Source organism: Pleurodeles waltl, chromosome 3_1, assembly GCF_031143425.1.
Source record: "Pleurodeles waltl isolate 20211129_DDA chromosome 3_1, aPleWal1.hap1.20221129, whole genome shotgun sequence".
Classification (NCBI taxonomy): Eukaryota; Metazoa; Chordata; class Amphibia; order Caudata; family Salamandridae; genus Pleurodeles; species Pleurodeles waltl.
The window spans coordinates 1,789,822,189-1,789,848,053 of NC_090440.1; the positions used below are offsets into that span (position 1 = coordinate 1,789,822,189).

General features: G+C 43.0%; 1 protein-coding gene across 2 annotated transcripts in view; it reads left to right on the top strand.

Annotated features, from left to right (window-relative positions):
* Positions 1-25,865, top strand: part of DNAH7 (dynein axonemal heavy chain 7) — a 1,158,398-nt gene that overhangs the window by 438,549 nt on the left and 693,984 nt on the right. For both annotated transcript variants that reach the window (XM_069225862.1, XM_069225863.1), the window contains one exon: positions 5,020-5,202. In XM_069225862.1, coding sequence (XP_069081963.1) covers positions 5,020-5,202 — 183 coding nt within the window. The remainder of the gene's footprint in view (positions 1-5,019; positions 5,203-25,865) is intronic.

A 25,865-nucleotide genomic window follows, 5' to 3' on the forward strand; every position in this document is an offset into this window, starting at 1 on the left:
AGCCTGAGCTACAATAGTTGTTAAAAGTCCTTTTCCTCATTAAGGCCCTCACCTGTGGCTCATACCTATAACTCAGATTTAGGACTTTTAACTGTTATTAGAACTTTGGAATGTTGAGTGAGCCATTGAAGACACTGCAGTGCTATGGGCTTCTAATGGCTGGTAAGAGCCCAGAGCATCAACATTTAAATGTTTGTCTTTCACAGCTGTTGCTGTGAACAAACGCCTCATGGAGCTCGAGGGGATTTCAACCCCTATGAGCTCTGTGAGGCCTTTGTTTTACTAACTAGTACAGAATGTTCTATAGCTCACTCATCGTAACTGGGCTATAATGGCCATTAAAGGCCCTTTCCATTGTTAAAGGCCGAGCGCCCTTTAATGTCTGGAATAATGTTGTAATCCAGGGGGAAGGGCTATCATACTACTATAATATTACACCAAAGAGGATGGTATGTTATTAAATTATCAGCAAGAAACAAAAACACAAGCGTTTTGGAGCACAAAGTCTATGGCAGGCATTGTTGGTAATTGGCCACTCCATTGTCGTCGGTGGAGCTTCCAACATTGTGATTTTTAAATATTTGTTAATGAAGGTGCACAAGCTGACACAAACCTCTGCCCTAAAATATGACTTAAAATGTGTTTACACTTCACCTTGTTGCACAACACCATGTGCTATTCATTGCAAAGCTACTCTGTGAGTGGTAAAGCTTGAGTAGCTGTCGGGTAAGCCTTCTTGAGGCTGTATCACAGAAACACTCTGTGGTGTTTGACTTTGTCAACTGTATTGATGTTATGGAAATAGATTTGGCTTGGTGGTAGGACCTGCCCACCTTATTTTATTTTGTCCTCCAAATTGGTCTTTATTAAACAACAATTGGTAAGACTGAGCAATAGAATATATGGTGCAATATTTTTCTAGCATTGATAACTGCACGATTTTCTGCTGAGAAAAATATGCTCAATGCTTTTTATACCCACACAATCAGGTACAGAAATATTTTTAAGTGGCTAGGCTTCTGGTATTTTAAAGCAACAATTTCATCCAGGCTATTCTGATCCATGACATTTCATTGGCAATTTAAGTTGTTCACTCTCACAGCAGGCTTAAGAGACATAGGGGCAAAGATGCATTTCATCTTTCACCTAATTTTGTAGGAGGATGCATGCCGTCAGGGTCTGTTTCCAAGGCTAACTGAACCATCTTATATCCTTATTATTTTCAATGACCCAAGTTTAGGTAGAAGCATTTTATTTGGTTTATACATATCATTATGACTCTCACATGCCTTCTGGTGGATACTTCTAACCACAGATTCTTCACCTTGTGAATATTAACCAGATGTCAGACTGAATCCGAAAACGTTTCAGCAGTGTCTCTGCATGCCTGTAGGTGGTGTAATGCTGCAGTGTACCAGTGTTGTGCTGCTCGTTCAGTGACATGCAGATCTTCATAGAAGTGCCACCTATGCATCCATGCATCAGCTGCTTTCTAAATTGTTGCACACTCAGACACAGAGTACAGTAGCAGATTGGTTGGACCAGACTGCAGATCTCTAAACTTGGGACTGGGATGATTTAGATGGAGAAAGAGTCCCTCCTATCTCACCAACCACCTCCACTTCCACCAACCTATGAGAGAACTTCACACCTACTCCCTCACCCTGACCCAGGTCCCCTGCATCTGATGCATCTGCGCTTTCTGCTACATTGCACCCAAGGCCTAGAACGACCTACCCCTCCACTTACAAATCTGCTCTTCTCTGCAGGAGTTCAGGAAACGGCTCACGACCTGGATGTTCAACCAGCATCCGCCAGCAACTGCCTGCCCTATCCCTACAGCACCTGGAGCCCCCCCCCCCGGTGTAAAAAGCCACGCTATATGACATGATTGATTGATTGATTGAGTCCAGTTCACAGACCGTGGAGGTGGGACGGTCAATGAGATATCTGCGGGTTAGATAGAGTATCCACCGGAAAAAGCACCACCAAAGGTAAGTAACTTGTTCTTCTGATGGATACATCTAACCGTAGATTTCTCACCTTTTGAAAAGATACTTAAGCAGTACCTCCCAGGGGGAGGGTCTTTGAGCTGGCTCAGAATAAAAAGTCCTCCAGACCCAATAGGCAAAATGCCAATCTTGACTGACCTGGTTGTCCAAGCATTAGTGCTTTGGGAATGTAGCCACATGCCAGATGTACTAAACAGCCACTCTGTGTGCCAATTCAGTGGTAGCAAGTTTGGCTTTGGTGGCGTGAACCCGCAAGCCACCTGGGGGCTGCTTCTTAGCTAATGCTCTTAGATTTTGATACAGAGAATGATCTAGCTGGAGATGGTCCTTTTCTGTGCTGCCTTGCCCTTATTTGCCTCAGCCAATCCAACAAATCAATCAATCAATCAGTCATTTTGTAGAGCACGTCACTATTACTCCTAGGGGTATTTGAGCACTGGGGTGCGATGTCCCTGTCGAAGAGCCAGGTTTTGAGTCTCTTCATTAAGTCTGTAAGTGAGGGTGCAGTACGGAGGGGTAGGTCGTTCCAGGCTTTGGCGACGATGTAGGAAAAAGAGCAGCCACCACTGCAGCTGTGCCGGATTCTGGGTGTGTGCGAGGGTCAGAGAGGAAGAGTGCAGGTGCGTGGTGAATTGGTGGACATGTAGACGGTGGTTGATGTAGTCCATTCCTTGATTGTGTAGGGCTTTACAACCGTGTGTGAGGAGCTTGAAATGATGTCTCTTCTGGACGGGGAGCCAGTGGAGGATTTTGAGGTGGGGATGATGGGGTGTGCATTGGAAGGTCCAGGATGAGTCTGGCGGTGGTGTTCTGTATTGTGTGGAGTCTGTTTAGGAGCTAGGTGGTGTTACCGTAGTCGAGGTGGCTGGTGACGAGGGCCTGGGTGGCGGTTTTCCTTGTGTTGGCTGGGATCAATCTGAAGATCCTGCAGAGCATGCGGAGGGTATGGAAGTAAAAGGAGGTGACAGCGTTGATCTGCCGCTTCATGGGCAGCTCACTGTTGAGGATGATGGCAAAGTTGCAAGCATGTTTTGTAAGTGTGGGGGTGGGTCTGAGTTCTGATAGTTCACACGATGTCCGAGAGCTGATAGTCTTCATGATGTTCCTTGTATAATCAATGTAAAAACGTAGGGGTCTTTTAGAATACCGCTGATGGAGTCTCTCTTCCCTCTTGGGCGGATGGGGGGAGTCGATTTATGTTTCTGACATGAAAAGGAGTGACCACCTTTGGTAGAATAGAGACACGCTTTCTTAACACCAGCTTGTCCAGAGAGGCTTTTGTGTATGGCGGGTTGACAGAGCTTACTCACATGCTGGGTTGATGTTATGGCAGTGTAGAAAACTGTTTTGAGAGTGAGGACAGCTGTGAAGTAGCTCAAAGTGAGTACATATCGGGGATGCGAGGACTAAATTCGAGCCACCCTGAGACATGATTAGAGGTGTATGTGAAATAAATGCTGCAAAGCTTTCAAACAAACGCATCATAACACGTGGTTTTGAAACGTTTCTGGATCCAGTCTGACTCTGAAATATTAACAAGGTGAGGAATCTGCAGTTAAGTAGATTATCCACCAGAAAAAGTGTTATGGAAGGTAGGTAACTTGTTCTTTTGTATAAGAAATTTTTCCCACGGACCTATTCACAAAAGCATTTGTGTGTATATGAAGTAGCACTACAGGAGTATTCTCTTACGTGTTATTACATACCTCGTGAATTTATTCCAAAATATCTATCTCCCTATTAGTAAAAGTGCCAACATGGCAAAATTATTTTTATTTGTATTAATTGTATATGGATATTCTCTGAATATTTCCACTTTATTACTATTTTAGGTTTTTTGGGGCCAATTTACAAAGGAATGTAAAAGTATGTAAAAGAGTACGACCTGCGTATTACTTTACATATTCCAAAATGCACTGAGGAATGGGGGGGGGCCTGATTTGGAACTAGGCAGACGGGTTACTGTGTCGCAATGCTGACTGATTACACGGCCGCTGAAATATAAATCTCATGGAACGGAATAACCCGTATGCCGAGTTTTAAATCAGGGCCTTAGTGTTCACCTTTTTTGTTGTGCAAACTGTTAATCAAACGTGACACTGCATTAAACAATTCAGTGTTCAAAATCTCACGTCATGGTTGATTTTAACTCCGTCAAATTCTTGAGGATTTGCTTACATTATGTACTGCAAAGTCGAATATGCTATATTTATATTATCAATATCCTGAAGTCCATTGGGCATAGAGCCTGATTGCAAGCTGCTCTGCAATGGCCGGGTGGTAAATACAAATGTGACACAAACATTACCGTTCAGTAACGCTGCACCAGTACAGTGCAATTAAAAGTTGCACCCCATGGAATGGGGATTTACCATGTGGATCTGGCTTTACTGGTCATAAAACCACATGGAACTCTCGATTCTGTGGAGTCTAACACATGCACTTACCAACTTCTCTTAGCAATTGTAAATGTATGCTGCATCCTCTGTTTGGGGTGTGAGAGAGGAGGGAGGTGAATGTTGGGCATAGGGGAGGGCAGAACAATGTAAGGTCTTACCTGGCTGCTCCCCCTTGGGGAAAAACCAGAAACGTTTAGTACTTAAGTTAGTAAGCTATTTCTGAGGACGAAACGAATGAAATGATGAAACTTACATCCCCATAACCAGTGCACCGGAAGTAGATCAGAAACTGCCCTGGATCTACTCTCGACAAGAGCGAGTGCTTCTTACACAATTTAAAGTGGTTTTATGAAATCTGTGAGTTTTTCTAAACGCCAGGCCATGCTATATACAACAAGATGCATTTGTGAATCCAGACAGTTCATTAAGCATTTTTTTGTAGGTTTTCTCAGGCCCCTTAAGGAGGTACGCGTGCCAGAGCATGAGAAAAAGGGGATTCTGTGATTTTGAATTTTTTTATGATCTTGGTAATCGAAAATAAAACAGTGTATTCATAGATAATAACGTTTCTTCAACTAAACTTGTAACCCGAAATATCTACTACACAGAGTCCAGACAGAAAATGGCTCATTTTTGATGGCCCAGTCGATGCAGTGTGGATTGAAAATATGAACACAGTGTTGGACGATAACAAGAAACTGTGTCTTATGAGTGGTGAGATCATCCAGATGTCTTCACAAATGAGCCTTATCTTTGAGCCCATGGACTTAGAAGTGGCCTCACCTGCTACAGTAAGTGTCCTCACTATCTGGTATGAAACCGTTCATTACAGTCTATTATTGACTCCCATAACTTAGAATCTCTTCTTTTCTAAAGGTGTCATCTATCAAGCGCCTCATTCTGTTAAAATTATATTTAATCAGATGATATTATGAAGTAAATTTACTGATCTTGAGCACGAGTGCAACATGCTCTGCAAACGAAATGCATTCACGCCCATAAGTCGAGCAGGTGTATCTTGGGGCAGCAGATGCAGCACCGCTGGTACTCTCATGGGTATTCCAGTGCCACTTCTAGTCACAGCAACTAAAATCCTTAAACCGTGTTTGGCTGTTTGCAGCTGGGGGATCTTGTTTGGGGCCCTGCAATGTCAGTAGACATCCATGTTTGGGTTGTGCTGTTCATGTAACATTCCTGTAGATGGGACTTTAAACACCTTTTTTTAAAAACACAGTTCCCCAGTATTAAAGCTGGCATATGGCATCATTTCCTGTGGGGCAAAAATTTGCACAAGGAGGTTTACAGAGAGCACTGCATCCGTCCACGTTAGAGGTCAAACAAAAACCTCTTGCGAGAAGTCATTTCGCATTGCACGCTGTGGGAGGCTTTTCTGCAGTGCACATCTACTCTATCTGAGCCAGGACAGTGCTGGGTATGCATAACTGGCAAGAATATTTCCGTGTTGAATATACGCTATAGGCATATGCAGCTTGAGTGGTCTTACATTTACTCTGGTGAAAATAGTTATGTGGTTATTTCAACCTATGAGAAAAATCTGGGCAAATGTGCTCTAGTGCTGGATACTGAGTGCCTTTTTCCAACTGATTTTACGCTGCTTGATAAGTACTACGAGCAAACAGTTTTGCACCTGTTTTACCGTGTATCATATATATATGGTTATAAATGTTTTTATAGAAAAGCCGTTATTAAAGGTAAGTTATGGTCAATCTTTTTCATGAGACATTAACATTTGTTTCGAACCTCACAGGCATTCATGAAAAAACAAGTTCTGGTCAGATTATGGTAATGATTTTCAGTTGAAAAACAACTGAAATTCACCATATATGTTTAACCATTACCCACTCCCCAGTACTCTTGATCTCACAGATAACATTACAAAGTACATCGATTGCTTTACAGTCATCTGCAGTAGGCTCTGCTCTGAAGCCAAACTATGCACCAGCCCTGTGCTAATAAACTGGCTGCGCACAGCCTTCAGGCATGTGAATTGGGCACTTGGAGCATCACTTAGCTACAGGATGACCACACCTGCTGTTTTTTGCTTCTTGCCATGCGTGCAGGTGGCTTGGGCTTGATGCATTTGTGCTACTGAAGCTATGAGTAACAGGCTGTGAGGAGAGCAAACTGAAGGTGGTAACCTCATCATTCATGAGCTCCAGCACACTGAAGACAGGCTATTTAGAAACACCTTTGAATATAAATGAGAACTAGAGATCAGTTCGCCTGGCTTGGGGACTGAGAATCCCAGAAGGCTTTGCAAAGAGAGAGGAAGGGCAAAGGAAGAGGAGGACCCACACCACACAGCGCTATAAATCAATGCCACCATACCCGCTGCATCTGACTTGTGGACTCGGATTCCCAGGAGACTTTGCCACATAAAGACAAGAGGCTAACGAGGAGGAGGGTGCACACTGCACTGTGCTACAAAGCGCCAACCACCATACTTGCTGCATGGGACGCGCCCAAGCAAAGTGGAGACCAAGGGTGGGCCCGTCGACACCAATCAAAGCCCAGAGAAGGCAGGGCAGAGCCACTCCCCTTGGTTCAGGCTCTTGAGGCCAGAGGTAATCGTTTCTTTTCCAGGGTACTATGATTTGGTGCTTCTCTGTTTCCGTTGAGCAACTTGTATTTTATAATGAGGAAAAGAAAAGCAGAAACTAGTCCTAGAAGAAACAACATAAACATATAGCAGAGAACTGTATTGTCAGCGATATAATGCAATTTAATAGAAGAAGTGAAATGTATACTGAAAACAAGTGAGCCGCACGAAGAGGGTACAAATGTAGATAAGAAGATGACATTTGTATAAAAAAGGTTAAGACATCTAGCCAAACAGACCAAACTGCTAATTACCATCCCAGGGAAAAATTATTCCCCTGGCTATGGCAGATAGTGTGCTCACGTCTTTACAGTGTTCTGCAGTGTGACAACATGCCCTCCCAACCAGCCCCCAGACACCCACCATGTTTAGAAAATAAGCCTAGAACAGATGCTCCAATCACTGATGCTGAGGCCACAACATAGGCCAAGGCAACATACCAAAGAAAGTAGTACTTTTTAACTAGTTGTACTTGGAAAGTTTCAGGGAGATTTGTGAAGGGGGGGACGAGATAAAAGAGGGGTTTCAAAACACATTTTTCACATTCATCTTTCCATATATGTAATTTAGGCACAACTGCAGTCCAAAGCGCTGAACGGATGTTCACAAAATTTCTCAGAAAGCTAGATCTATGTCCAGAAAAGGTGCTTTTTCTACTTTGGTGTAAATCTATTCAGTAGTTTGTTTTTGAGTAGTTAATGCTCAAAATGTTTGTGTAATTCACTCCAAATACCAGGCCCTTTGGCCATCCCCCCACTGTGCGTGGCCATATGCTGTGTGCAGCCTCTGTTTAGCTGCCTGCGGCCAACCTCTATGCACAGTGTGAGGTTGGCTGCCTGCAGGTGAGTTGGCCACAGGGCCTGGCTGCAAAGCAGGCCCTATGGCCAACCTCGCAGTGTGGGATTGGCTGCCTGTAGGGGGTTGGCTTTAATTATGTTAGGAAAATGCTTTACATTAAAATAAAACCTTTAAATTCACTTAAAAATTAAAAAGGTTAAAGTAATGTTATAATTAGGTGAGAATTTCCGTTTCAACATAATGTTTTAAATGCACACAACAACTGAAATTCACCAGTTCTAGTTAGCTCTGGTAACTATAACTTGTGACCTATGGTAACTATAACTCGTGCACCAACCATGAACTGCTAATTTCCACACATATTACATCTCTCATGACGTCTTTTGTGACACCATTGATAAAAGCCCTGCAACATTTGCAGTGAAATTATTGATGAGAAAACTGCATAGTTGTGGCGGGGACTGTTGGGTGAATCTGAGAGAAATGTTCTAAAAAAAAAAAAAAAAAAAGTTCATCCACCATGGCCAAGAAAATAGGGGGTTCCAAAATGTGATTTCCCATGTATATTTCCATAGGAAATTTTGCTTTCTGATACATAAAAAAACATGACTGAACAGAGTCACCACCACATTTTGTAAAAAATTAGAAAATTACTTAGTGTACTTTTTGTGATTTGGGGTGAATGACTTCAAATATTTTTGAGCAATTAGAGCCAGATTTGGTAAATCTCAAGGTTTGTGACAAGAAAATGTGTTTTACAAATGTACTAAACCCATTAAGCGATTTGAGAGCATGTTACTGAATTGCTAAAATGGGTTTGAGGAAAAATGAAGGAATCGCTATTTAAAGCCCCTTACAAATACAGATTCCTTATAGTATGTGTAGCATCTTCCACAGCCTAGGTACCTGCCAATGACTATGCCAAACATGGAGCTGTAATCGCACATCTGTATTCCTCTGCATGTACCTGTGATCTCCAACATTCTAGCGATTACGTCACACTGATACGAAGTCCGCTGGGAGCCAGAAAGGCTCAGTTCTAATTCATGCAAGACACTATTTTTATTTTATTTATTTATTCATTCGGTCTAGAAGTCTAGACCATTTGACGTAATAATAACAATCGTACATAAAAGAAAAGAATGAGGTAAAAGCATGGTGACAATATAAAACCAATAATCGTCAGAACATTAGAACAGTAAAAACAGCAAAACAAAGCATTTGATCATAGATATAAATGCAATAAATACAACATGAAATAGATATAGTAAAAAAGAGAAAAAGATAAAAGCTAGAATAAAAGACTTTTTGTCTAGAGGACCAGTGTGCGCAACCAGGAGACAAAAAGACAAAAATAGAGTTCCCATTTGACTAAAAGAAACATTATCAGAATACCAATCAAAAAAACAACAGTAAAAGCTATATAGGGAAGGACTCTATAGGCTTATGCAAACTCTGGTGATCATATAGAAAGCAACAAATTCCTAAAGGAGATTTCCTGCTGAAAATAATGCAAAGAAGATAAAAAGAGCAGATTAAAATCCTTCTAAACACTAATATAAAGATAACTCAGGGGCCTTTAGGTACAATAGACTTACGACGGATGTACCAGGCCTCCGATAAGTATTTAGTGACTGGAATGGCTACCCTGGGAGAGGAATCATGCGTGCAGATTCTAATGGCAGTCACTCTATCCTGAGATGACATATTTTTGCAAAGGGGAATAATCCACCTCTTTCTGGGTATCTTATACAAAGGGCAGAAGAATAATACATGCTCTATTGTTTCCTTACAGTGTTGGCAAAAGATACACCTGTCATTTAAAGCGGTGTTAGATGACCAGTGGGCCATGAAACCATTGGTAGGCAACGTACCATATCTTAACTGCAGGTATAAAGCGCGAGCATATGGAGGGATAGGGAGGTTCAGGAAATTCTCAGCCCAGGGTTCATGCTTAATTTGAAGAAAATCCATTGTTAACCTACCCGCCCCCTTTTGGTGCAGGGAATATTCGTTAACTTTCTCCCAATATCTGCTTGTAACAAATTTCCTAGCATTATCAGGGATTTGGTCCGGGTATTTCCAATAATGGGGAAGACCCATTGTGTCCCAGGCAATTTTCATCTCTTTCAGCCAGGGGATTTTCTCCAGTGCCTTAGGGGCGGCTATCAACTCTCTTATAGCCAGCCTATATGGTTCAAGTTCATCAGATTTCCATAATCGGATCCAATAGGAAAGGGGTCTTAAGGCCGCTATGGTTTTGATACTATTTAAACCAAGGTCAAGCCTTAAAGGGGTCATTGGTGCACCTGTACCAAGCCTGGACACCTGCCTAAGGAAAATATTTTCCTTGGTTTGCAGAATGTCCAGGTTTTTGTGGGATCCCCAAATTTCCGCTCCATATAAGGCCGCTGCTCTAATTTGAACGTTATAAATCTCCGCAAGAATGTTCAGAGGGGGGCTCGGAGCCTTTCTAGATCTACGGACTAAGGCCCCACCTCTTTGGCCTATGATTAGAGCCCCTTTGTCAATAGCTGCCTTCCATTTGCCTGATGTAGATAATCTGAAACCCAAATAATCGAACTCTTCTACTTTCTCCAATGGGGTCGAATTCATCTCGATATTAACACACAATCGTTTTTTGGAGGTAGTGAATATCATAAATTTGGTTTTCTTGATATTTACATCTAGACCATAGTCACAACAGTAAGCACAGAACTGGTTGATCAGATGTTGAATTCCCATTGGCGATTTTGATAGTAGGATCGTATCATCTGCATATAGCAGACAAGGGATTTTTATCCCACCCAGTTTCGGAGAATCATTTAAGCAGTTCTCTAGGTAGAGGATACAATTATTAATGTAGAGCAAAAAAAGAGTAGGTGCCAGAACACAACCTTGTCTAACTCCTTTTTTAATGGCTACGGGATCAGTCAGCTCACCCCCCTGTCCACACCTGATTTGGGCAAAGGTATCTTGATGCAATTGAGCTATAAGTTTCAGGAGGCCAAATGGGACTCCCATATTTAATAATGTTGACCATGGGAGATTCCTGGGGATCAGGTCAAATGCGGCTCCTAGATCTATAAAAACCACATAGAGGTTACCCCTCCCCAGGTCTACATTCTTCCATTTTATTGACATAAATCTTAAAGCTTGGTCAACTGTGCTCACTGCGGGTCTGAAACCCGCTTGTAAATCAGAGAGAGCTTTAGACTCAATAATCCATTCCTCAAGATGGGACAGAAGATGTTTCGCATAGATTTTTTGGAAGTTATCGAGGAGACTAATGGGGCGATAGTTAGCTGGAATGTTTGGATTTCCTTTTTTAAAGATCGGTACAATTTCAGCCCCTTTCCAAGTGGATGGAACTGGAGCACCCGCTGCAATTGCATTGCAGATAGAATTGAGGTAAGGAGCCCATATGTCAGGTCTAGATTTATATAGATCACCTGGGATTTTGTCTGGGCCAGGTGCCTTGCCCCATTTCAGGGAGTCTATTGCTGCTCTAGTTTCGGATAGGGAAAATGAAATTGGAATGATCTCTTGGTTTATTAAATCGTTGGGGGGCCACGAGGAAACTTCAGGCGGACCTCCATAAAGTTGCCCAAAATGCTCTACCCAAGTTGCTGAGAGGATTGTGGAGCCAGGCGCGGCAGGGGAATCACTGTCATTATCAGCTATTAGTTTCCAAAACCTGGATGTATTATTGGATAAGGCAGAATCCAAAATAGTGGCCCATCTAGCCTCCTCCCAGCTTCTACGTGCCTTTAAACATTCCTTCTTATAAGCCCCCCTGGCTGTTCTCAACGTCACAGCATGGCCTTCTTTAATTGCATCCAGGAGAGCTAGTTGTGCTATTCTGCACGATTTATTGAACCAAGGGGCATTGTACTTTTTATTGAAGTTGTTAAGAGTCTCTTTTGTAAAAAGTTGTTTTAAAGATTGAAACAGATCAGTGTGGGCTATAAGAAGGCTGTCGCCCTCCTCAGACTCAATGAACCGAGTCATACACTCCATTTGATTTGCGAGCAAACTGTAAATAGATGCCAGGTGTTTTGGAGAGGAGATAACAGATTCCCATTTGAGATTGCGTCTATTATTAGTTAAGGCCAGTTGGGAGGCATTTGTCCTGGAGTGAGACGCTATGAACGAAGGAAAAAGACCTCTGGTTGATAAAATCAGAGGGTCGTGGTCGCTCACGGGCTGCTCATCTACCCTCATATCTACCATGTAACGCCAAAGACGAATATCAAGAAATATGTAGTCAATGCGACTACTATATTCTCCGCGCCTAAAAGTGGGACGCAAAATGGCATCCGAGTGTGAGCGGCCATTACAGGCTCGGAGGCCATGGGCTAGTGCAATATCAGCCAATAAGCGTGCAGATTTATTCAATCTTGGTTTTTTGTTGGAGACTAGCTGGGGGATGCCCCAATGGGCATCCTCTTCTTTACAAATTCCTTGGACTAGAGGATTAGGTTCAAAAGTAACATTGAAGTCTCCTCCAATTAAGACAAGGAGGGAGGGATTACTTTTTAAAAAATAGTCCAAATTAGACAGAACGTCCGACTCGGAGTGGGGACTCGCATTCCTGTTATAGATATTAATTAAAAGGAGGGGTTTTCCTTCAGAAATCATTAGCGATAGTACTTGCAGATCCGGACAACCTGTATCTATTTCTTCTATCTTGCACCTGAGAGAAGTATTTAGCCACGCAAGCAACCCTCCCGAAGGTCTCCCAGAAGATGACTTGCGGGCCGAAACCCAATAGCTTTTGAAACCGAGTCTATATTTGGGTTCTAATGCCCATGTTTCTTGAAAGAGACAGATCAAGTGATCATCAATAAGGTTACCCCAACCTGGACTTTGTAATTTGCTTTCCAAACCAGCTATGTTCCAGCTGAGTACCTTATCGAGATCCTCTGAGCATGAGGACCCAGCTTTATTCTGGAAATATAGCGTACTAGGGGGGGAACTGTTAAAGACCATAGTACTTCCCTCGGGTGGATTGGGACCAAGAGATTTCTCGCTCTGTATCTTTAAAACCTCGCTGGATGTAACCCCAAGAGCGTTTGAGTTTGGTGAATTGACCATATGGATAGGCCCCAAGGTATAGGGAGCGTTTGACAGATTAGAAATGCATTCCTCAGTTGCTTGGCATATTATATTTTTGGGTGATCCCGGGACAACAAAATCTGCCAAGATAAGGGGGGCAGGAAAAATAGAGATGTTAAGAACAGTAGGGCAAATGGTCTCAGCTTCACAATTAGACAATACCTCATCCGGAAAAACATCTCCTAGTCAGTCTGCCTCAGAGAGAGAAGATAGAGGACGTCTAGGACCAATTACAGGGGTAGGCAGTGAGTGAATAACCGGACCAGCCCCGTATGATGGTGGCGGTTGAGTACTCCAAGACGACATAAAGGGAGGATAAAACACTTGTAGCCTGCAAAGAGAAGTTTTGCCCGTTGTAGGATAAGGTCTGTTAGCATTTAAAAAAAGTCGTTGGACAAGATCGGGGGAATTAAAATTAATGACAATACAGTGCCCTGAACCGATCTTCGCTAGAGGGCCCACCCACCCTACCCTTCTCACCATCAGTATTGAGGATGACATGGAAAAAGCGAACCCCGCATTCACGTGCAACCAGTGAATAACCTTGTTTTTGAGTTCGATAAAAGATTCAGAAAAATGAGGTTTGAGTTCAGGAACATTTGATATGATGAGGACGTAAGGGCATGATTCTGGTGGTAAATGGAGCGCTTCTGGTTCTCGGGAGTCCCTGCTCGTAACCTTCTTTTGGTATACTGGATGTGGAAATTCCCTGATAGTGATGCCGTCTCCCGAAATAGTTGCTGGATTGTTCCGTAAGGCGGTCCCTTTAGATAGGGAAGCTAAAGCCATATGAGGTTTGTTCCTCAAGGTACTGGGAGTTTTAGCAGAACTGGGCCAGTCATGATTTAGAATGGGAGGAAAATTTTTGGGTATTTGGCCAGTGTGTCTATTGGCAATAATAGAGTCGTGATTAGATTGAATTTCTACAGGTAAAGAGATTGTTGGTATTTGCCTGGACGTAAGACTTTCAAGTTTGTCCTCGATTATTTGAAGACGGTTGGAAATAGGGAGAAGTAGTTTTGAGAGCTCATCTCTTATGAGATCCCTAATAAACTCGTTTGCATGGGGGATGTTGGTATTGTGTGAGGAAATTGATGCCATATCCTTAATAGAGGGTTGGGCCGAGTTAGAGGGACTCAAGGTCCTAGATCGTTTGTTCTTGAGGACAGGTTCCCTTCGCTTCCTTTTCCCTTTGGTATTAGATTCAGTTAAGGTAAGGGAACCTTCTATTGAAGGATGCTGGGCCAACAAAAATGGTGCGGCACAAATGGCAGTTGCGATTGAAGTATCGTCTAGGATCTCTTGAGGAATTTTGGACGGAGAAGGGGAAGGGGTAATCGGTACAGACTGAAGCTCTAATCGCGGGTGGGGCTGTGAGACTGGGCTATCATGGGCTAAACTAATAGATGCAGAGGGAGGGGCAGCAAGGCGTCGTTGCACTAATTCTATTTCTCTTTCGAGTTCCCCAACGGCCTTTTGTAAAAAACCGTCTAGGGTTTTGTTAGAATGCTGTTTCCCATCTAAGCCCCCCCCACGTCGTCTGCCCATTTTACTAAAAACCAGGGGCCTTTGATAAGCTCCTGATTAATGGTAATACTGAGGCCTTAGGAACCCAACTTCTACCCCAAGCAAGCGTAAAATAAACTTCTCAAACCCAGGTAATTGCTGATCTCACGGACAGAACTACAATCAAAGACCCAAATGCCTATATATATATGTGGTTTAGCCCAACCACTTATCGTGAGCAAGCAAACACAGGGTGGGAAGTAAATGGTGAGATCCAACCCATTGACCTCCTACCACCCACCAGAAGACATATTTCGGTTAGAGAATATATGGAGAATTAGTAGGAAATTCAACTAGAAACACAGCGGGCGAGCAAAGGCTGAATAATATTGGTAGTTGTCCACTAGCTTGGTGGAGGCCTGGTGCTTGGTGGGAAAAGCTACCCCTACGCAATAAAAATATGCTTGAATTTATCCTTCGGGCAGTCAAATGCAAAATTGTTTTCTGGGGCCACAGATTGGAGTAGATGTCAGAGGGGTGGCCCTGCCCTGCCTCTTCCTGGCAATGACGGGCAAGGACGGGCCCGCCCTTGGCCCGGGCTTCGCTGGACTTTAAAGGGCTCCTGCCCTAATTGGAAAGGCAGCACACAGCTGCAGCCCGCCTCCTCTGTCCCGAAAGGCGATCAGCGCGTCCCGCGAAGCGGGAGCGCTCACTGGTCTTTAAAGGGCTCCTGCCCTAATTGGAAAGGCAGCACACAGCTGCAGCCCGCCTCCTCTGTCCCGAAAGGCGATCAGCGCGTCCCGCGAAGCGGGAGCGCTCACTGGTCTTTAAAGGGCTCCTGCCCTAATTGAAAAGGCAGCACACAGCTGCAGCCCGCCTCCTCGGTCCCGAAAGGCGATCAGCGCGTCCCGCGAAGCGGGAGCGCTCACTGGTCTTTAAAGGGCTCCTGCCCTAATTGGAAAGGCAGCACACAGCTGCAGCCCGCCTCCTCTGTCCCGAAAGGCGATCAGCGCGTCCCGCGAAGCGGGAGCGCTCACTGGTCTTTAAAGGGCTCCTGCCCTAATTGGAAAGGCAGCACACAGCTGCAGCCCGCCTCCTCTGTCCCGAAAGGCGATCAGCGCGTCCCGCGAAGCGGGAGCGCTCACTGGTCTTTAAAGGGCTCCTGCCCTAATTGGAAAGGCAGCACACAGCTGCAGCCCGCCTCCTCTGTCCCGAAAGGCGATCAGCGCGTCCCGCGAAGCGGGAGCGCTCACTGGTCTTTAAAGGGCTCCTGCCCTAATTGGAAAGGCAGCACACAGCTGCAGCCCGCCTCCTCTGTCCCGAAAGGCGATCAGCGCGTCCCGCGAAGCGGGAGCGCTCACTGGTCTTTAAAGGGCTCCTGCCCTAATTGGAAAGGCAGCACACAGCTGCAGCCCGCCTCCTCGGTCCCGAAAGGCGATCAGCGCGTCCCGCGAAGCGGGAGCGCTCACTGGTCTTTAAAGGGCTCCTGCCCTAATTGGAAAGGCAGCACACAGCTGCAGCCCGCCTCCTCTGTCCCGAAAGGCGATCAGCGCGTCCCAAGACACGCAATTTCCCCCTTTGTTAAATGAGAAATTTCTATTTGTTATAAAATCACTATACATACATATATATGGAAACATCTCACCATGCTGATGGTTTTATTACATTGTATACAGCCACACACTCGCAGTCTCTCGTAATATCAGAATGCCGTATATTCCCAAACAGGATGCCACAGGATCAATCCAGCAGTTTATTGGGCAGTAGTGCTTCACCACAACAGGATGCCGGCGTGTTTTGTCTACACTCCTTTCTCCAGACAAACCTCCACCCCACAGCCTCCAAATTTTAAAATGTGCAGTCCCTCTTCTCTTTCTACACTCTACGTCCCACAGGGCAATGCTATGTATGGGAAACACCATCTTTGAATGTAGCACCTCTCATTCTTTGAACATTTTGTCACATACATTGTTACCAATCTCTGGAAATCTAATTACCTATCTCTGTCGCCTATTTCCCACATCTCTAAAATATCCTTAGATTAGCACTGATTCCAACATTCCATTATCTTAACGTGGAAAAAGAGGCACACTTGCAAATGCATTTCCATATATGACCCCTGAAGTGTCTGACTGCATACATATCCAGAGCTTCATATTGTATTCAATATTCAGCACACCTCCATGTATTTGAAATAATGCCCCTGATTCGTTTTATATACTCCATGGCGGCAAGTAAAGTGCTATGTGCAAATACATTTAATGTACTTGCATACTTAGTATGATGACCAACAATGTTGTTTTAAGGAACTTACATCCAATAAATAGCACATACTCTCATATCTTATTCTTCTCTCATCCATGTAGAATAATATCCCTAAGCAATACAAAAGTGTTCTATTGTGTATGTCCCCATCTTGCATCTGAGATATTGTATGCTTATGTTGTTATGCAAATGACATCATGACATACTGTCTTCTAAGGACATTGCAAATTGATAATTCATAAAGTGGCAAACGCAGTGCAAACAATTTCACCCTCATGGTCATGTAGTTATACAAATGACATCATGACATACTGTCTCCTAGAGACATTGCGGTTAATAATACATAAAGTGACAAGTGCAGTGCAAACCATTTCATCATCATATCTAGGGCCATGTAAAGTGGTTTTAGATGTACTAATCCAGATATATATATATATATGTATGTATATACACACATTTATAATTATCCAAATTTAGTAATCAAGTGCTTACCTTAAATACAGTTTTTTTTCATCATCATTGTTAGCTTTATTTCGGTAAAAAAACAGATACCATAAAAGCACATCAGAAATTCACAATTTTACAAAAATAAACTATGTATAAAAATCCTAGAATATAAAACATTCTCCCTGTAAAGATTCGTACCATATTATAAAATCGTGCAAAAATGCAAAGTTTTTCATAATAAATATCATAGATCAAGTATATTCCTAACTAAAAACAATAAATAGGATAAAAGTAGAAGACATTCACATTATAAACTCTTATTTATGAGATGGCTTTAACATTTTTGTTCTCACACGCCAGATTTCATCTAAGTAGCTGGCTAGGGCAAATGCCACCACGCCCTAGGTGTTAGACCTAAAAATTCTAAGGGCTGCAAACAAATTTTGGAAGCCCATGGTTCTGCAAAGAGGTATAATCCATTTGACTTGTTGTTTATCATAAGCAGGACAATGGAATAGTACGGGTGCACTACATTCGGGAAGGCCGCAGCCCATCGGGCAAAGGTTGGCATGAGGATCATCTTTAGACCAGGTACAGGTAAAAGAACTTAGCGGTAACAAGCCTAGCCTGAATCTAATCTATAGGGCACGGGCTCAGGGAAATGTGATCAGATCCATATATGATTCAAACTCGAAATTACATTTGACTGACGTAAACTTATCTGTCAAGCTGCCTAAAGAGACCTCTGCTAGTTTGCCCAATTTTAGCCACCGCCAAAATATATTTTTGAATAGATCACAAGGGACCATCCAAAAATGGGCCAACCCCAAATTGGTCAAACTAGCTCTAACGTAATTGCACCATGGGATTTTTCCCGTGTAGTTCTCACTAATCAGGGCTTTCAACCATGCCCTGTATGGGCTAAGTGTATCCAGGGACCATATTCTGATCCAGTATAATATTGGTTTCAGCGCAGCTATATGTACAATAGAGTCTAAGTTCACGTCCAAACGGACAGGCATCGTAGGGGAACTGGTGGGTATTTTGAGGATAGACTTTATAAAAGAGTTTTCAGCAATCTCCAAATCCTTCAAGTTGCCATATCCCCATAGCTCCGCTCCATACAGAGCACTCCCTCTTGCTTGTAGCTTATATATTTCCATTGCTGGGGTAATTGCGAACCTAGGGGACCTGTTTGCAAATCTCAAAACTCCGCCCAGGTACTGCTTCAAAGACATATGTGCCCTCGTTATCTGCGCCTGCCATCTATGCGTATCCTCCAGTCTAACCCCCAGATACACAAATTCAGCAACTCTCTCCAACTCTACCCCTTCCGAAGAGATTCTCTTTCTTACTTTGTGTTTGATGTCACCGAAAATCATATACTTGGTTTTTGTGGAATTTACTTCAAGGCCGTGGTCTTTACGGAAGGACGTGAATTTTAGGAGTAAGTTTGTTAAACCAGAAGCAGTTTGGGATAACAATAATGTATCGTCCGCAAAGAGCAGGCATGGTGTCTTCACCCCCCCTAATCTGGGGGCATCATTGTCGCAGGCGAATAGATAAGGAATGCAAGCATTTATAAATATTAAGAAGAGGGTTGGGGCCAAAACGCACCCTTGTCTCACTCCCCTTTTAATTGGGATCTCTCTTGTTACTTTCTCATTTGCTCCCCATCTAATTTTAGCAAAGGTCTTAGTATACAAGCTTTTGATTGTATTTAGTAGTATGCTTGGGAGTCCTACTCTATCCAATACCTCCCACAGATTTTGGCGTGGGACCAAGTCAAAAGCAGATCTAAGATCCACAAAAGCTACGAATAGCTTCCCTCCTTCCAGATCCACAGACTTCCATTTAATCGTGAGGAATCTGAATATCTGGTCGATTGTGCTAATTTTTTGCCTAAAGCCTGCTTGGAAGTCGCTCAAGATTTGTGATTCTTGCAGCCATTCCTTGGTTCTCGTCAGAATCTGGTGGCAGAATATTTTTTGGAGGTTATCCAAAAGGCTAATTGGCCTTTAATTTATTGGATCAGATCTGGTTCCCTTTTTATAAAGAGGTATGATGATAGCTCCAGGTGCAGGGATACTTTCCACTGGCCAAGACTGCGTTTGATACTTTATTTATATATGGACCTCATATCTCTGGGTCAGATTTATATAAATCGGCTGGAATGCCATCGACACCAGGAGCCTTTCCCGCTTTTTGGGCCTTAATGGCCTTTCTTGTTTCGGATAATGTAAATGGCATGGGGGTATTTTCAGAGGAAGAGACAGTTTTGCGCACCTCAGGATCACAAACTTCCTCTTCGTAGAGTTTCGTGAAATGATCAGCCCAAGTGTCGGGGAGATATGGCAATCAGGTCTGTGGTCTTGGTTTTGCCCATTGGAAGCTACCAGGGACCAAAAGCATTTTGTATGCTTTTCCCTGGCTGCTGTCAATAGCTTCTGCCAGGACCCAATTATTTTTAGGCATGCTTTATTTCTAGCGCATACTCACGCCTGACGTTAGTTATCAAGGTTTTATCTCTAGATTTAATTGCTTTAATCAGGCCATTTTTAGCATCCCTACATGCTTTGTCAAACCAACTGTGACAGAAGCGCACTGGGCGTTTGGCTTCTTTACTAGTTTTTAGGAAGAGGTCCCGAAGAGTGACAAATAGGGCCGCGTGGAGGCTCAGTATCTCATTTCGAGAGTGAAAAGAAGGGGTTTCCACTAGCTGATGTGTTGATACTAAATCGTACATGGTCCTCCGCAGTTTGCTTGACTTTTGGAAACACTCCCATTTCAGGGTACGCTTGTTGGAGGAAACTGTTAGGGGCAGGGAAACTCTCTTACTACAATGAGTATCCTTTCTTTCTAAAGTGAGACCCTCGTAGGTAACTAGAATTGGAGCGTGGTCGCTAGTGTACTGTTTTCCTACATGCATATTATGTATGCTGTTCCAAATTCTTGTGTCGATTACCACATAATCCAATGTGCTACTATACTGGCCTCTAAAAAAAAGTGGGCTTTGCAGATGTGTCCGAGGGAAAGCGCCCGTTCCCAGGGCGAAGGCCATGGGTGATCATAAAATGTATAAATTGGAGCGCTCTACCATTGGATTTGGCCTGTTTCTTTAGAGAAGAGAAGGGATGAATGTTCCATGTTACATCTTCTAGCTGGGTTACCTCTGAAAAAGCACAGTTTGGTTCAAGCGTTACATTTAAATCCCCTGCAATAAAAATGAAATGAGAGCTTATATGTTCTGTAACTCGAGCATTCAATGCATGAAAGGTTTTGGACGATTGGTTTGGGGGACCTGGTCTATTGTAAATGTTCACGCATAATAGAGAGAAACCGCACTTCTGCTGTATGGATAAGGCCAATATATCCTCTGAGTCCACTACAATTTCTTTGATTTTCCCCTTGACTGTGATCTTTAGCCATGTAATGAGCCCTCCAGCAGCTCTCCCGATCGGGGAAGGACTTGCTGATTTGCAATAAGATTTGAAACCTTGCCTAAATACATTATCTATCATCCATGTGTCTTGGAAAAAGCAAATGTCAAAATTGTCAATGTAGTCCCCCCAGTCTGGATCATCTAATTTAGCACGAATTCCTGCCAGATTCCATGACAGGAGGTTTGGAGTTAAATACTCCTCACTTACATTCCTCTTCCATGGAAGTGTGAGACTACACATGTTACCATTAAAATTTGTAGAGGTAGAGTTAAGCAGAACATTTTCTATAATTGGCAGTGGAAATTCCTCCCTCTCTTGGGCGGGAGGCTCTGGTGGGGCCCCCTTTTCCCCAAAGAATGTGGTATAAGGGGACTCCCTATGGTCCCATTCAGGAATAAGTCAGTCAGACTCAGCTACCAGAAGTAATTGGGCAGGAATCTTTAATATTGGTAAAACATTCTCGGGGGGACTCTCCTGGTTGTTGGACTAGTCCAAGACTCTCTTTGGAGCTAGTAAGTTCGAAATTGGCTCATGGTCATCTTCAGGCCAACAACTTTTGAAGTGGATCTTCGAACCATTTTGCAGAGGGTTTCGCGTTTCTAGAGATAGAAGACCCCTTACCAGATCTGGCGTGGATAATGTCAGCTTTATTGTATCCAGTTGACCCTCCGATGTGGGATATCGCTGTGCATGGATTATGTCTGAGTGTATTACAGAGCTGCATTGGCGAGTATGCCGAATCCAATGTATAACTTTATTTTTTAGGGACGTCGTGTCTTCTTTAATGTTTGTTGCTAAGGGGGGAACTCTACACATGTAAATTGAGTGTCCACAGTCTCTGGACTGGTGTGCGTTTTGAGCAAGGTTTGCAACCCTTGTATGTGTTGGATGGACCGATGTTGACACGTAAGAATTTTTTATTCCAAAGAGACTGTTATGACCAGACGGTAAAACAGAACTCACATAATATTTCAGGGAGAGAGATAAAGTGACAAGTGCAATGTAAACCATTTCACAATCATCTCATAGGCTACTGACAACTTCATCCATTATGTTCCCCGGATGTAGCTCCTACATATCAACTAGATTTTACCTTATTCTCAAAACCTGGTAAATGACAGGTGCATGCAGACTCTATCTCTAGGTACAGGGTAATCAAATTAGAGCTTCTGTGGATACCATTTCTCTGCCAACCTCCTCATCCTTGTAGAGATTTCTTGTTCAAATACTGAGTCATCAGGGCAGATCCTCCACGCTCTCAGAAATTGACTGTAAGGAATGCTCCACTTAAAGCTTTTGGATGCCCACTATTACCATGTAGAATTGAATTACAAGTTGTGCCTTTACGAAATATACAGGTTTCCAATATTCCTTCTCTTATGTATAATACGACATCCAAAAATTCACTCATATTCTTGCTCCAGTTCGCTGTAAGTTGAGCATTTAAATTCTTTTCATTCATTTGTTGCACATATTCTTGTAATAGATTCTCTTCTCCATCCCATGTCACACATTAATCAGCAATCATTGTCAATATATAGAAACATTTACAACTATATCTCTTCAATCAGTCTTCTTGGTTCTTTGATCATCCCACCTGATTTGGTTGCTGGAAGCTATAATCAACTTCAATTTAAGAGATTGCTAAAGATGGTAAGGAATCAACAACAGTCACTGAGTTTTCAGAGTCATTCTTTCTTTCGCCACTTTGAGTTGGAGATGATACACAGGCCTAAATTGATAAGTGTCTCTGGTAATAGACTTCCCTGAGTTGTGGGCAGTCACCCTGTGTCCTTTGGTACACAGTACTTTGAAAGGTTCAGAATCATAAGGAGCATCAGATTTTCTTTTGTGCGTCTGTCAAGTGAACATCAAATCTCCTTTTCCAAATCAGATGTCTTTTGCATGTTGTCTGTTGTCTGCATAGACTTTTATTTTTTATTTGTTAACCTAGTCCCTGGTCCGAGTCATGTTTTCATATTTATCTCTCTCTGTGGTCCATTGAGGTAACTTCACTGGCATTGTTGTCCTGAACATGAAAGTCACAAAACTTTCATCTGTGGTGGAGTGGGTTGTTGAACGATAAGCATGTAGGGTAGAATTTAATATTGTTTTCAAATTGAGCTTCTCAAGAGTTGCATGCTGCACTGCTTTCTTTAGCCTGTGGCCATAAAGGTGTGATCTTTTGATGCTTTATGTTCAGATGCTCTAGAAATTCTTTAAATTCTTTATTGTTGAAGGGTGGACCATTGTCAGACTTTACAATGGCTGGTATGCCCCATGTCGCAAAGATGCTATCAAGTTTTTCGATTACTCGTTCATGAGTCGTGGATGAGAGATCTTCATCCAAAGGAAAACATGACTATTCATCTATAATCACCATTAAATGATGTCCATTATCAAGTGGACCAAATAAATTGATGGCTATTCTCTCCCAGGCATGTTTAGTGAGTTTAGTGAGTTTTGGCATGTTCAGAGTATTTTGACTAACCTTGTTTGACAGGCAATTGCATATGAGACAGGCCTTGAGTTCCTTTTCAACTCTTTCATCAAAGTATGGAAAACAGACTCAGGGGCTCATTACAACTTTGGTGCGTGGCGGAGGCCATCCGCCAAAGTCCTGTGTCTGGATGACCGCCTATGCAGCCTTCCCTGCGCTGGCCCTATTACGAGTTTCCTGCTGGGCCGGCGGACGAAACAGCGTTTCTGCCCGCTGGCCCAGCGGGACACTCACCACGTAATCTAGCCGGTGGCAATGTTGCGGTGTGTCGGGTGCGACAGCACCAATCACGATTTTCACTGCCTGTAATTCGGGCAGTGAAAAGCGTGATGGGGCTGTCCATGGGACCCCAGAGCCCCCTTTCTGCCAGCCTTTGCATAGCCTCTGGTCGCCATGCAAAGGCTGGCAGAAAGGGGACTCGTAATCCAGAGGGCAGTGCTGCCCTGGCGGATTACTACCAGCAAAACAGACATGTTGTCGACTGGTGGCAACCTGGCAGTGCCGGCGGTCAGACCGTGGCGGCTCTGCCACTGTCATAATATTGGGTCTGACCACCACACTCGTAATGAGGGTCTCAGTCTCTGAGAGCTCTCTCTGTGACAGCAATACCACAATGTCCTTTGTGAGCCACTTCAATCACTTTGTGTCTCAGACTCTCCAGAAGCAGGATTTTTGATCCATGCACTATAACACCTTCCTGAGTTATGGACAATTTATCTTTGACATTTTTGTATTTTTGATATTCACCATCATTACTGAGACATTGAATGTATTTGTTCCACGACTGGTGTGTAATTATGTCATTTAACTTCAGCAGATCACTATCCTTTCTCCTGGCAGTGACAATCTGGGCTAAAGATACAGCAGCTGGTGTGCTTGCCTGGACAATTAAGTTAATATAGGCCTCAGCTGTCTTGGATGAAGTACCGTGAACTTGTATAGGCACTCTCGAAAAGTAGTCAGCAGGATTCTGAATTTTTCTGGATGATGCACATTGTATAGTCGTACTCTTGCAATCTTTATCCCCAGCATTCAATGCGAGGAGGCATCTTGGCTTTTAGATTGCCAAAGATGGTCAGCAAAGCCTGATGATCAGCATAAATGGCTTTCCATACAGGAATACATGGAAATCTTCACAAGCACATATCACAAGCATTCTTTCTTTCTCAGGCTGTGAGTAAGCACCTTCTGTTTGAAACAAACTTCTACTAGCATAGGCCACAATATGCCATCTAGCATTTAGGCATCCACTGTGCTGTGCAAGCTTAGCACCTAACCCGACCAGTCTAACCAAAATCTCTGTATGAAGCTTTGGATTAAAGTGCACCATTTGTCAACATTTTCAATAGCATGTTTAATTCGCTTGAAACTTTTCTCACATTATTGAAACCATTGAAATGAAACATTTTGTTTTCGTCAACTGTCATATTGGAGCACTAACAGTAGCAAAATTTTGGAAGTATTGTGAACTAAAAACTGGTCATGCCAAGAAAAGAATGTACAATTGAAACATCTTGTGGGGCTTCAGCATTTGACAAAGCTTGTACTTTTGCAGGATCAGGCATCCTACCCCCATCAGAAAAGATATGGCCAAAGAATTTCAGCTTTGTCTTATTGAACTCACACTTGTCTGCATTCAAAGTCAAACCTGCATCACTGAGAAATTGACATACCTGGGTGAAAGATCGTGCTCCTTTTGTGTAGCTCCGAAAACCAATATGTCATCACTATAATTGAATACATTCACAAGAGGCTGTATGATGCGTCGAATGATGTCTTGGAAATATTCTACAGCTAATGACACACCAGAAGGTACCTGCAGCTTGCTTCAAGTTCTAACTGATGATAGTCTTTATTCAAATCAAGTTGAGAGAAGACCATGGCATCATTCAATTGCATTATCATGTCAGCAGTGTGCAGCCTTGGATGTTGTTCTAGGTCGATTGCTTTGTTTGCCTGGCGCATGTCAACACATATGGGCACAACTCTTCACTGTCCTTTTTGGGCACTACTACTGTGGGAGAAACCCTTGGTATTGGACCAGTGGAACGCCCAATATTATCATGGTTAAATAACAATTCAAGTTCTCTTTGAACAGCTTCCTGTAAATGAAAAGCAACTCATCTATGTCTAGGAGCAACAGGATGGTCTTCCTCATTAAAAGGTAGCCTTACTTTCATAGTCTTTAACTTTGCCCAGCCATGAAACAGTGAAGGGAATTGACTTACTATTTTGTGATGAGCATTCACTTGCACCTTTTATTTTCTTATGTTTCACTGTTGCTGTAAATGAACCTTTACTCTTCATGGGGGTCGATCCAGCCCAAGTCGACACTTTGGTCTTTGACGGCAAAGCCACTGTAATGGAGACAATACATTGTGCTTCTCTTCAGGTATTATCTATGTCTATAATGAAAGGCATTGAACATCCATTTCTTTTCAATGTAATCTTTGGACAGTGTTTGTATGGTTTTGTTGCTTTGGCATGTCGATTTTTCTTTGACTGACATTTTTCTTCATATGTGACCAGTCCCAGAAGTGCACGCTTCTCTGAGCTAAACATTGAAATAGAACAATTACTTTATTCACTTTCACTTATTATGAGGCGGAAGCACACAGAATGGTGTTCACATGTAAATTGCAGCTGTACAGCTGGAAGCTGGGTCACAGTGAATTTCATACACCTATATTTTTGGGCAGAGTGAGGCTAGGGCTATGGGACCTGTTTTCTTCTCAACATCATTTTGAAATCCTCCAT